The sequence below is a fragment of the Haliaeetus albicilla genome, chromosome 19 (genome assembly GCF_947461875.1).
Source record: "Haliaeetus albicilla chromosome 19, bHalAlb1.1, whole genome shotgun sequence".
NCBI lineage: Eukaryota > Metazoa > Chordata > Aves > Accipitriformes > Accipitridae > Haliaeetus > Haliaeetus albicilla.
The window spans coordinates 3,180,760-3,193,490 of record NC_091501.1 but is presented as its reverse complement, the minus strand read 5'-3'; the positions used below and the strand labels follow the sequence as shown (position 1 = coordinate 3,193,490).

General features: G+C 49.5%; 1 protein-coding gene across 16 annotated transcripts in view; it reads right to left on the bottom strand.

Annotated features, from left to right (window-relative positions):
• Positions 1-10,673, bottom strand: part of RBFOX2 (RNA binding fox-1 homolog 2) — a 177,346-nt gene extending 166,673 nt beyond the window's left edge. For all 16 annotated transcript variants that reach the window (XR_011328820.1, XR_011328823.1, XR_011328821.1 and 13 more), the window contains exon 1: positions 10,146-10,673. Coding sequence is in view for 8 of the 16 variants with exons in the window: in XM_069807337.1 (XP_069663438.1) it covers positions 10,146-10,388 (243 nt within the window). In the remaining 8 variants the exon portion in view is untranslated. The remainder of the gene's footprint in view (positions 1-10,145) is intronic.
• Positions 10,674-12,731: the final 2,058 nt, after the last annotated feature.

Here is a 12,731-nt window from a genome sequence, read left to right as displayed (position 1 = left end):
TACTTCCAGTGTCATAGCCTGACAATCCTGGCAACAAGATCAGGCATTCAGTCCGAAATCCTGGTCTTGTTCTCCAGGGCTCTCTGCAGATGACAGAGCCCCAGCCATACAGCACATTTCTATTCCCTCCTTTTCTACTCAGCTAAGAAGAGAACAGAACCAACCACCCATGCAGAAGCAATAAAAAGCAGGCAGCGATGGGATGCATCAGGGACACATTATTCCACAAGCAAAAGGAAAGAGATACCAAGTCCATGATCACCCAAGTACTTTTCACCCAAGACACCTGAATCCCAAGTAGCAGGATTGTTTTGCAGCCCAAATGTGTCAAAAAGCCTCCCCAACAAAACATACCTTAGTTTGCCTCCCCCTCCTCCCCACTAACCCCACAAGCATCCACGCCGAGACCTGTGTCCCCAGGAAGGGGAAGAGTTGCCTGTCCCCCACGCAGCCAGCGCAGGGAATGGGTCAGGAGCCAGTTCCTGACTTTTCCTGTCCACACAGCAGCTTTCTGCTCACTGACAGACAGAAACATGCTTCTAACTCAAAGGGCAAGGTAGCTACATTCCCTCCTAAAACAGCATTTCAATTGCAAAAGTCAAGGGCTGTGGATTAAAAACACCAGTTACAGCTACCCATGCAACTTCCACTCTTTTTCCTCATGCGCAGGGATGTTACAACAAATCAGGCTTATATGCTACTTTTCCCTGACTGCTGCTTCATTCAAGCCTAGGAAGCACTGCATTCTGAGCAGGAAAAACAGCTGCAGAAACCAAAAGGTATTTGGTTTTGTAGTTAAGGCCAAGCAATATCCCTTCTACTTAAAAAGTTACATTTCAGACCTCATCTTCCAAGTAAAGTTTCATTACGATGATGACCAAGTTATTTAATTAAAGCTTTTCCACTGTTTTTTAAGATGAAGACAACATCACTTTACATTTGCCCAACATGACACACTTAAGGATCAGCCTGTGGAAGTAGTAGGTGTTCACACACACAGTGGAAGTTGTAGAGAGCTATAGATGAAGGATCTAAACATTACCAAAACCCCACCAGCTGCAATAAAAAAATATAAATAAAAAAATGAATCAGGTTGCAAGTGTAAATGGGATTTTTGCAAAACTGGTCTTATTACCAGTACATCAATTCCCCATTTCTACAATAAGAGATAATATACCTTTTCTACCTCTCAGGAAAACTGCAGAAATAAGATCATTAGTATCTGCAAAGCACCCACACTACAGTGGTGAGCACCGTAGAAGAGACCATTAAAAATTAATAGTTCTGTATTCAGCACAAGGTTTAGGTTATCTGCAGTAAATTCAGTTTGGGGTCAGACATGAGATGAAAAGGAAGAAATGAAATATTGAATAGCTCTCAGTCCAAAGCCTGACCTCACACCCATTTTAACTGATAACAAAACTCCCGCTACATTTAACAGTGCCTCAGTGAGCGTTATCCATTTGATGCACTTACGGAGATGAAGTCATCTCTAAAAACATAAAATGTACAACCACATAATTAAGACCTCACACGCTGCCTTCTTGTCACATCCTCCTGCTGGGCACTTGCCAGGCATAAGCTCCAGCCCCTACCATGCTGGATGCACCATGCATTAAATCTCCCCTGGTCGCAGCCGGCTGCAGCACTGCTGCTCGCTCTGGCACGTTCTCTGTCCCCTCACTCCTTTGCATTGAGGAGACAGGACCCAGCAGCTTCAGACCACCCAGGACAAACACCAACTCCCACAGCACCGCCATAGCGTAACACACCCCTTCCTAAAACTGGAGCATTGAGGGCTGCATTTTCACACACTTCAACTTCCACTCCTGGACAAAACAAGTAACAGCATAGGCAGGAGCTTCAGAAGTCAACTGATTTCTCCTGCAGGCTGCCCAAGAGACATTCAGATCTCGACAAACCAGCAGAAGTGATGCGTACACTTTACTGCCTCAGTTTCCTCCATGATCCAGATCGTTCCTGAGGCCGACATCACACCAACTCCTGCTTCCCACTCTTGTGCATCCCAACAGCCCCAGGGCATCTGCCCAAACCATGCTGCCAGCTTCCACCTCCTTCGGTATGCCCCATGGTTCAACCTGCTGTGGCAACACCACAGCCTAGGTTTGCCTCCCTGAACGAACTCCCAGGCTGTGTGGCTGGTCCCACTCATGGAGTGGAAGCAGCATCACTTAGAGAGAGTGGTCTTTAACCCCAGGAACCTCCCCCAGGTCACTCCAAAACTGAGCTTCGAGAAGAACTGGTGCATAAAGGCAAGGAGAAGCAGCTACAAAACACACTCCATCCTGGTCCAGCTTTTCTCCAAGGCTGCACAGGGCTTTTAACATGAAACAAGGATAGGAAAGAAGCCTCTGACGGACCTTCTCTCCAGGACAGGAGAGTACAAAGGGTAATGGAGAAGCCCTTTAATGCATGCACTTCCCCTCATTTCTTTTTCCCACAAAAAGGAAGCAAAGCCACATAAGTGAATAAAAACAAAAAGCCAGGCAGAGATGGCTCTGAAGCACCATCTCACAGCAGCTGCTCTGACAGTCATGCCTGGCTATGCTGCCTGCAGGACCAGGCCCCAGGGAGAAGGCTACCAGCCCTGCAGCATGGCAAGAGCCCAGCCTTCCCCCCTGCCTTGCCTGCCCGAGGGGGACGAGCAAGCTGGAGGAAAGGCGACCTTCCCACCTCTCTCCGGGTAAGGGAATGGCAACCACAAGCAGCAAATTATAGGCTTAGGATCCCAGCTACAGCCTCTCGTCAGCCCACGCAGCACTAAATCAAGGCTTTTAAGTGACGCCTTGGTGGGATTTTCTTCCCGGGCATCGCCCCCAACAGTGACAACCACCCCAAGCATCTGCAAGAATCCTCTGCAGAAATAGCAGGAGAAAAGCTGTGCAGAAAGCCTCAGCTAAAAGAGCACACTCCAGTCCCTTGAAGAAACCTGAGCTGGATCCAGATCCCAGGGCCTCAAAGGCCTCTGGGGAGAATATTTTGATATTTGCAACACACACAAATGCCACATAAGGTTGCTTCTTTAGCCTCTCTATTAAAGGAAATTTACGTACAGCCAGAGGGTAAAAAGTGCTGACACATTGGGTTGGTTTTTGTCCCCCCCTTAAATGGTGCAGGTTCTTCGCCATCTCTATGCTAATACTTGCATTATTGCCGAGGCAATTATGAGCAGATAAAACCCAAGAAAGTCATACAGAAAAAGCAACAATTGCTTCTAGCCCACACTCTTTGAAGCAAGCATCCAATCTTCCTGCACAATGAACTCTCCTAGACAAATGCAAACACAAGCAACAGCCCTGGGAACGCACAGCCACTTCAAAAACATGCCAGACCGAATCCCACTGTCCTACCCAAGAGATGCAAGTAAAAGATCTCATGACCTCTTTCCTAATCGCTATGAATCACAAGTACACTCTGCCCACACTCCAAAGGTTAGGAGGCAGCAATGGTATAGCTGATTGAACACCAATGTCGTACCAACTGAGCTGGCAGAAACTGCCAAAGTTTCCTGCCCTGCCCAAACAGATGCTGGATCCAGCTCAAGTTCAGCTGTTGCCCCTCATTAAACAAGGGGGCTTTTGTATACGACCTTTCCTACTTGGCGGCTACTTAAATACATCATATCACTGCTAAGGAGTTAGTGTCCCACTTCCTTCAGTCCAGCAAAAGAGCTGCTAGGGGTGGTTTCGATAGATGCCATATGTACGCGTGACAAGCCAAACAAGAGAGAGACTGGAACAGTTCACAAGCCTCTTCCCAAACACCCTGGAAATCCTCCCAAACCAAGAATGCAGATTAGAAACTTCAACCTACGACGGGCACTTCTCAGCAAAGTCCAGCAGACAGCAAAGCTTTCCTGCAGGAGAGGTGTCCTGGCATGGCTCAGTGGGACCAGATCAGCAGAGCCCTGCTGGTCAGGACAGTGGAATGGTGAGGGCTGTTCCGTACAGCCCCTGCCATCGGTGGGCTTAGCTCCTGCAAACATCTCAAATTCAACCTGGAAAAAAGGAGATGCGCTCAGGAGAGTGAAGCAGAGGGAGGGGGAAGCATGCTGCAGAAAATACATACACATCCTTCAGACTAGCATTTTCTTGAATTTAGAAAAGATTGCTGGCAAAATTAAATTTACTGGAGAGCAAAGGGAGTGAAGGCCCAAAATGCAGTCAAGCAGCTCTAATCCCTAAACATCGGGATTATCTCATGACAGCTACACTCCAGCGTCCACTCAATACCACTGTAAAATGTAGATCAACAGAATGCTTCAGTGAACTGGAACTCGTTACTTCTAATTGCTTCTCTCACTTCGCTTCTGGATGTTCCTCTGATCCCTCAGCCACTGCATTTCTAAAGCACACACACACAGAAGGTCAAGTAATATCCAAGATGGGTAAATTAAATAAGAGGTTTCCAGCTGACCAAAACACCTGCCCTCCTCTTCCGCTTCATATGAAAACTAAGGTTTGTCCCACACCACGAGACAAGTCAGCAGCGTAGAGCGACAGGTTTTAAAACATCTTCAACCAATGCGACCCCTAACATTTTCCAAAGGGGCAGAGGTTCCTGTGCAGCAAACCAAAGGCTGCTAGCGACAGCCTTTATTTTTCCAAGCTAACAGGGGTATGTCCTTCAGCAACAGTCTCCAGGGGGGCCACGGACCACACACAGAATCCAGTTCAGGTCCGTCTCTACTTCAGTTTGGCTTCCCTACCACTAGTGCAAATGAAGCAGTTAAATTTTTTATTTTACTGCTGCCTCCTTTGCATCTCCTGTGTTCTGGTATTCCGGCTGCCACCAGCCTCACCACAGCAAAGCTGCTGAAAGCCCTCAGTGCAGCCATGATAAAGCACACAGCTAGCATGGCAAGACAGCTGCTAAACCTTCAGTGACCAGCACTTCTTTGAAACGGTCTTGAAAACAGAGGTGCGAACCCCCGATGCAAAAGGGCAAGGTGGGAGCCTTGGGAGTCACTGGGAGGAAAAGTCGACAGAGGGTAATTCACAGGACATGCCTGGGAGAGAGGCACGCTGCTCCAAACTCAGCGAGGTGGGCAACCTTTTCAAAACGCAAGGAAGAGCCCAGGCTTTCTGCAAAACGCCAGCACGCTCATGTCTCTAAGTGGGAATTCTGAAAAGGAAAAATAAAAAGCATATGTCTACAGCTGGTACACATACACAGAAGGAAACCATCTCCAGAAGAGCCAGACCTCTGTTCGGCTTCCAACCTCACAACTGCAGCCATCACCTTTAAACACGAACCTCTGAAATCCAAAGAGAAATACCAACAGAGCCTGGAGGGGTACTAAAGCATCCAGAATACTTTACTTGGGCTTTCCATTTTCCTGAATATGGCAAGAAGAGAGCCAACATTAAAGTGCTCTCATCATCTCTAAAATCCCAACTTTCAGTCTGTGTGCCAAACGTTTTCTTTGAACTGGGGATTTTCTAAGTCTTTCCAGACTGTCAGGTCTAACTCATAACACTCAAATATTTAAAAAAAAACAAAGCACAGAAGCAAACAGAGAAATAACAACAAACTTAAAGGTGATTCATTATGTCTCATCATATCAGCAACAGTCTGTCCAAATAGCATCCCAGGAAACCTCATCCTGGATCCAAGGCATGGGTCAGTGTCTAAAAATTGGAACTTCATTTCTTTCCTAGAATATCTTGTATCCCCTGTATTGCTCTGCATCTCTTTACAAAGACGGCCATGCCATGAATAATACAAGAGAGGAAAAAGCTAACCCGATTACAAAGCTTCTCCACAATTTACTGGAACTTGATGTTCCCTTCTGTAAGATTTAAAAATATAGATTTCCATAGGGTCCCCCACAGCACAAAAGCTGTTGTTCACTGGCCCCTTGTCGATTACAGTCCCAGTCAGCCCTCTTACTTGTAAAACCCAAACCTGTCTTTGGAAACGATCAGCAGATTGATTTCTTGCCCTCCTCTGGAGCACCACAAACGGGCCATAGTTTGAACAAGGACACTGGTTGTTATGAAGCGCCAGCAACGTCCCTGCTCTCCCCTTCCCACGGCACACTGCGGTTCAAGGTTTCCCATCTTCGTGCTGGAAGGAATCAAGCTGGTAGAGGGTGTTATAGACCATCTCCTGGCTCGCGGTAGGAAGAGAAACCACAGACTTTCTTGCGCAGTGAAGACTTATCATCTATGACGTCATTATTTAGTCACAGGGGACTGATCTCAACACCGCTAGTCATCTTCATGAACCCTATGCAGACATGCCTGAATGACAACACAAAGTCACCACTCATCACTGCCACTAAAAGTTTGCATGGACTGGCTAAGGCATAGACCACAGCTGCATTAACTGTCTTCCCTGACCAGTCAGCCATGCTCACGGTTGCAGAAGAGCAATTCCCCCAAATACTCAGGGATAATGAACACATAAGTCATTTGTGAAAGAAGAACAAGGGTCGGCTCTGTTCACACCTCGCATCTAATTCCAACCACATATAACCCCTAGGTATAATTTTAATTCACTAACCAACCCAGACTCCATAAAAAAGTTAAATCAAAATTTAGCTCGGGTATGGAATGAGGAGTTGATTAACTCATTCAGCCCCATGCAAAGCAACCGGAAGATATTTTACTAATTTCTCATCAGCAGTGTAATCTGGCTGGTACACCTCTAGCACCTCGATGGGGAAGACAAACACAGCAGCCTGGAATTACACCGTTGTCTGCAGCTCTAAAGAGAACGGGACACTTCCCAGCTAGCCACAACATTTCTCGTCTTTCATCATGCGAGGAAGGGAGGAGGAGGGAGATTATTGCAAAGGTACTTTCTCTTCCATCTGTGCAGCAATCAACCTCTTCTGACAAGCAGAAAATACAGCTGCATCAACAACTGCATTTCGGTGCGGTTTCACAAGTGACTTGGGCCAATATAACTTTCTTTTTTTTTCCTCCCCTCTGTTAGGGACTATTTTTACCCAGATTAGCAAGCTGATCCAAATGATTCAACTCATCCAAGCCAGCAAACAGAGAGCAAGCTAGTTCCTAGCTAGTATTTATACAGTTAAAAAGCAGCAGTACCTTTGGGGCCCTTCAATTCCAAAACTTACAAACATATCCAAACATTTCCAGGAGACATTCCTGGCCGGTGGCGTTTGATTTTTGCCACTTATGGACCAGAGGGAGCTAAAAAGCAGCAGTTTGTGCTGGACCTTTTCCTCCCACGCCACGATTAACTGAAATATGTCCCAGAAGCAGATAGCAGCCATGATCCGATTTGTCCCAATCCCAACTCAAGCAGCTTTACACCACCCTCCTAACAAGATCAGCACTGGCCAAACACCATTTATCCGGCCTGATCAAAGATGGATTAGATAATGAAACCCTAACTGCATAAGCTGTCTGAGCATGCTGGCCTGAGACAGCAGAAAACAAGCAGCCCAGTAAATTTAAGGGCTACTTTAAGCTTCAAGGGACCCTTTGCCCCAAGTTCTTAATAACTAGCTACTATCTTATCTTCCCATAAGCCAGTTTTTATATTTCATCTTAATAGACTCCAAAAAAAGCTATTAGTTTTACAGTTGCATTAGTAATTTCTATAGCTAAATGATTTATTGCAGCATTACAAGCCATGTTCATATCCTGAACCATCACTAGGTAGGGGTTATGCAAAGAAGAAACTGTGGTGAGTGTGGCACCCCAGGATTCCTTGCTATCAGCCCAGAGACACAAGGTCACCAAGTTTACACAGCAACAGCCTGTGGCTCTGGAACAGGAAGTAGAAAATTGACAGGATCTGCAGGAAAAACAAGGTACAACAGTTGCTGGTGTTATTTCCAGCTTCCAGAAAGCCTCTAGTACATGGGGGGGGGGGGGTGTGTGTAAAAAAAAAATCAGAGAATAGGCTCTTTATTCCTCTTGTAAGCATTATGTACAGTTAAACATAGAGAATTTACTAAAAAGAACCAGTTATTCTAAAATAAGGTACTTCAGAAGAACACACTATCTGAACAGAAATCCTCGTGAAAGGCAATCTAGTGTTTTGACTTTTAGGTAAAAAGATATTGAACTTCCCAACCATTAAAGAACACAGTTTTCCTAGCTCTGATATTATTTGTAAGCTTGGCTTCGAATTTGGTATTTCTTGCTTACAACCATGAGAAGATTCTCCAAATAAATAAACCATACTCCTTAACAGTAAAAAAAGGCAAGGAAAACTTCTGGACATAATGGCATGTGTGTGCACATACATAAATACATACATATATACATGCATACGCATATATATATGGTTATTTTAATCTTTTATATTGAAAAATCTTTTCCATATACATATATACACAGAAAGATTAAAATTACGCTAAGAATACCAAGTAACTACAATATGGGGGTCCCAGTCTGAAGAATAGTTACACTGACTATAAAACACACTTAACTTTAAAATTGGACTCCACTAGTTGCACTTCTCCACCTAATTTCTCCACTGTTTGCCAGCATTTGATATGGAAACAAAACCCAACTTTCCACTGAGATCCACAATTAATCCCTGCTACCATTACCACCAGTATTACACACTGCTGTGCACATGCAGGGTCAAATGCTGCAAGCTTAGTATCTTGTACTATTCCCTGAACAGATAACAAAACGCTTTCCTCAATGTAAATACAGAGGGGAGCCTTTTATGTATACAGAAATTGTACTCCTTCGCAATAAAAAAAGTAAAATTTTAAGACTGTTTGGTTAAGCCAGTTCAAGTCCCTTCCTGGAAGGTTTTTAGCTGATTTACCACTGGTTTACATCAACAAGCATTTAACCACTAACTGCAGGTAAACTGGTGCATCTCCTGTAGCTACACAGGACCTGAGCCTCAGTTCCAACTCCGAAGAGCTGGAAGAATTTCATGTCACCACGTTCATGCGCTCATTCATAATTCCTAGCAAGACACAATCTATAAGCGCTCCTTCAATGCTGAGCATCTTTGTCCTTGCAATTATACACATTGTCCGAGTCATACTTGACACCTACATGTGGGAGAAGATACTACTTCAAGGAATAAAAAAGCACGGGGTGTTTTTGCTGGCCCTTGTGGGAGCACAAGAGGCAGCGCTTGGGTGCGAAGCTCCAGCCTATGTTCAGCCCACACCATCACGCTGGGGAAAAAGGGATGTGGTGAGGTGGAGGGACCACCACAGAAGGCTGAACATCAAACAGAACCACAAACAAAACCGTCTCGTTGCAAGCTATTAAAAAAAAAAAAAAAAAAAAAAAATCTTGAGCATGCAAACTGGGACAGCCTGGGAAATAAAAAGGGGAGATTGTTGGTCAGCGTTTGGCATCTAGATGAGAAGCACGTTGGAGAGGACAGGATGCTCCCCTTGTAAACTATCAGGAGCGCTTACCAACCCCCAAAAAAGGTGAGAAAAGAAACAAGTTCAGATTAATAAATCACGCTGCTTCCAAAGAGCTCCGATACACTCATCGCCAGAAACGGAAGCAAAAAAGGCCAGCGCGATTGCCACAATAAAACAACCCTGTACAACACCCAGACAAAGGAAAGCCGAAATACCTTGCCAGCATCGCCCCACGCACACAAAAGCCAACGCACCTGGAAAGAGCAGCCTTTCAGGGACGATCAACGCGGGCTGCCGGCAGACGACAGGAACGCGACATCCCTGTGCCAACCTGGAAGGTGCCCACCCGGCCACCCCCCCACACCCCCCGCGCTTCCCCCGGGGTTTCTCCCGACGTTTTACGGGCGAGACCCGCCAGTGCCCCCCGTCCCCAGCCCCGCCACCCACGGCCTCTCCCAAGGGTCCACCGCAGAACACCGGTGCCCGCCGCACCGGACCCAGCGGCGGGTCCCTGAGGGCCGCCGCCGTCTCCTCCTCCCCACGCGTGGGGCTGCGCCCCGGGAGCCGCCCGCCTCGGCCCGGGGGAAGCCCCGAGCAGGAGACCCGCTCCCCCCGCGGCTGCTCCCGCTGGAGGCGAAGGCCCGCAGGCCCATAAGCAACGCGCTGAATCCCGCTAAACCGAAATTAAAGGCGGCCCGTCCGCCTCCCCCGCCCCCCCCAATCCCCTCCTCTCTCCCGCCGAGCCCCGGTGCGGGAGACCCGGCGAGGGCCCACCCGGCCCGGCCCTGCCCGCTACCTGCATGCCGCCGCCGTCGGCCTCCGCCTCCGTCCGCAGCCGCTTGCTGTGGCCGCCCTCGGCGCCGTCCCCACCGGGCATGGGCTGCTCCAGCTCCGGCTCCCGCTTCACGCCGCGGGCGGCCCCCCCTCCGCCGCCGCTGCTACCGCCGCCGCCGCCGCCTCCTCCTCCACCGCCTCCGCCGGCCAGGAGCTGCGGCTGTGGCTGCTGCTGCTGCTGCGGGGGCTGGCCGCCCTCCGCCATCCGCGCCGCCGGAGCCCCGGCCGCCCCCCGCCGCGATCGCCCCGCTCTGTCACTGCGACGCCCGGCGCTGCTGGATGAGGAGGAGGAGGAAGAGGAGGAGGCTGAGCCCCGCGCCGCGACCAAGAGCAGCGGGCGCGGCGGGCTCCGACCCACCGGAGCGCCTTCAGTCAGTCACGGGCTCGGCGGCGGTCTGGGGAGGGGCCGAAGCCCCTCGGCAATCTCCGGAAGTCGCCGGTCGGGCCCGCCGGAGCCGCGCGACCCCCTCTCGGCAACCTTCGGCGGCGAGCGGAGAGGGGCGGGGCGAGGGCGGAGCTTGGTGCGGGGAGGGGCGGGGCGGGGCGGGGCCCGGTCGCCGCGGGGCAGAGGGCCGCCCGCAGTAGCCGCCGCTGCCGCCGTCGCCGCCGCTGCTGAGGCGGACGGGGCGGCGGAAAATGGCGGCCGGCGGCTCGCCTCAGGCGGCGTCCGCCCTGCCCCGCTGGCCGGGCTGCCTCGTCCCCCTCACACACACCCTCCCGGCCTGGGCTGAGGCGAGAGCGCAGCTTCTGGGTGGCGGGGGAGGGGGAGATGGCCGCAGGGTTAAGGCGCGAAGGCGGCCTAGGCTCTGCCCGCTCCTGCCGGTGTCTTTTTGCCACGGGGCTGGGCCAAAGGCTTCGTGGTTTGGGCCCGGGGCGTCTTGTCCTGCAGAGCCCCGAGCCCCCCGCCACGGGCAGAGCCACGTTCGTGTCCCGGTGAGGTTCCTGCGGGTCAGCCTGTAAGGAGCGGTGCTGAACTGAGGCGAATTTGGGGTGAGGGGACTGATCCCCCGCCTCAGGAGCGTCCCCCTCCTGTGGATGTGCTGCCCAGCTCGGTACCCGATGCTGCTCCCGCTCAGCACAACCTCCCATCGCTCACGGCACGTGGCTTTCCTGGTCTTTTCCAGGCTTCTTCCACGGCACTCGGCTTTCCTGGCCTTTTCCAGGCTTCCTCCGTGCCGTTCGGGGTGGCTCACCCCAGAGCTCATCTCACAGCCCCAGTCTGCATCTGGTTGCTTGAGAAAGGGGCTGATCCGCTTTCCCTTTCCTAATGGCCTCCATGGGTTTCTCCTGCATTTTTGTATATAAACTCCTCAGTCGTTGCGCTGCAGATGACTTCCAACCAGATGGAGACAGCGGTCTTCAAAAACCTGATGCCTGTTCATCAGCCCTTTTGTATGTCTCCACGTTTTTGATGTTGAGAAACAAAATTCAGAATCCTCAACAGAAACGTGAAGTTGATTTTATTACGCACCTGCTGTCTGGTAGTACCAAGGACGATGTCTGCTCTAGAATGAGGGATGCACAGGCAGCCTGTACCATCCTGAAGGTAGTCGGGAAGCCGTGGCAACGGTTCCCCCAACGATGGGGAACTAACCTGCAGATCGTAATACAAATCTGCGGTCAGCTTTATTATGGGATGGGAATGGCACTCTTCCTCCACCTGCCCATGCTTTGGAGAAAAGGGAGAAAACCAGGAATGGAGGTGGTCATTGTGAGTCAACGCACATGGACAGAGGAGGAAGCCCTTCTTGACTTCTTAAATGGCACCATGTGTAACAAAGCCTGTGGACCAGTTAGGTTATCTTGGTGTGTCTTTACACATGTGCTGATCTTTATGAAATGATAGAGCCTTTGGTTTTGAGTGACAGCTACAATACATGACCGCAGTCTTCCCTTACACCACATTTTTCCTCATCCACAAATAGTTCTCAAGGCCACATTAAAAGCTATTTTAAGTGGCATGTTTTGTGCTGAGGTGCCAGCTTGTCTCCTCCAGTGACGGGGAAGATCTCTTTTTTCAAAGTGATTACAAATCCCCATGGAGTGGCAGGCACCCAGAGGACAATTACATGCAGCTTTTGTCTGCTCACCCACCAAGGGTAAACACATCTCTCATTCATCTTGACTGGCTTTGGTAAAATGAGCCAGACTGTCAAACAACATTGAAGGAACATGTTCAGTCCACTCTTGGCTTGAAAAGAAGCTGAGATTCTTGTATGGGGATGCTACTCATTTGGAGAAAAGCAACATTTCTCTATCTGTCTTCCTCCTAATTTTAATGAGCGGTTCTAGATGAAGGGTACAGGTCAAGGTGCTGCCTGTGAGGCATGGCAGAAGTCTTCAACCTGAAGACAAGTTAGGAGTAAACAGTTTGGAGACAAATCTATGTGTGTACTGGGGAGCACTCCTCTCACTGTGATCTAGGTGTCTGTCTGGTACTTCCCTTGAGGGATATCAAAAGGAGTTGCTCTACAGTGCCCAGCTTCCATTTTTCTCTTCATCTTCCCCTAACCCCAATTCCACCATCTCCCGCCGTGCAGGTATCAAA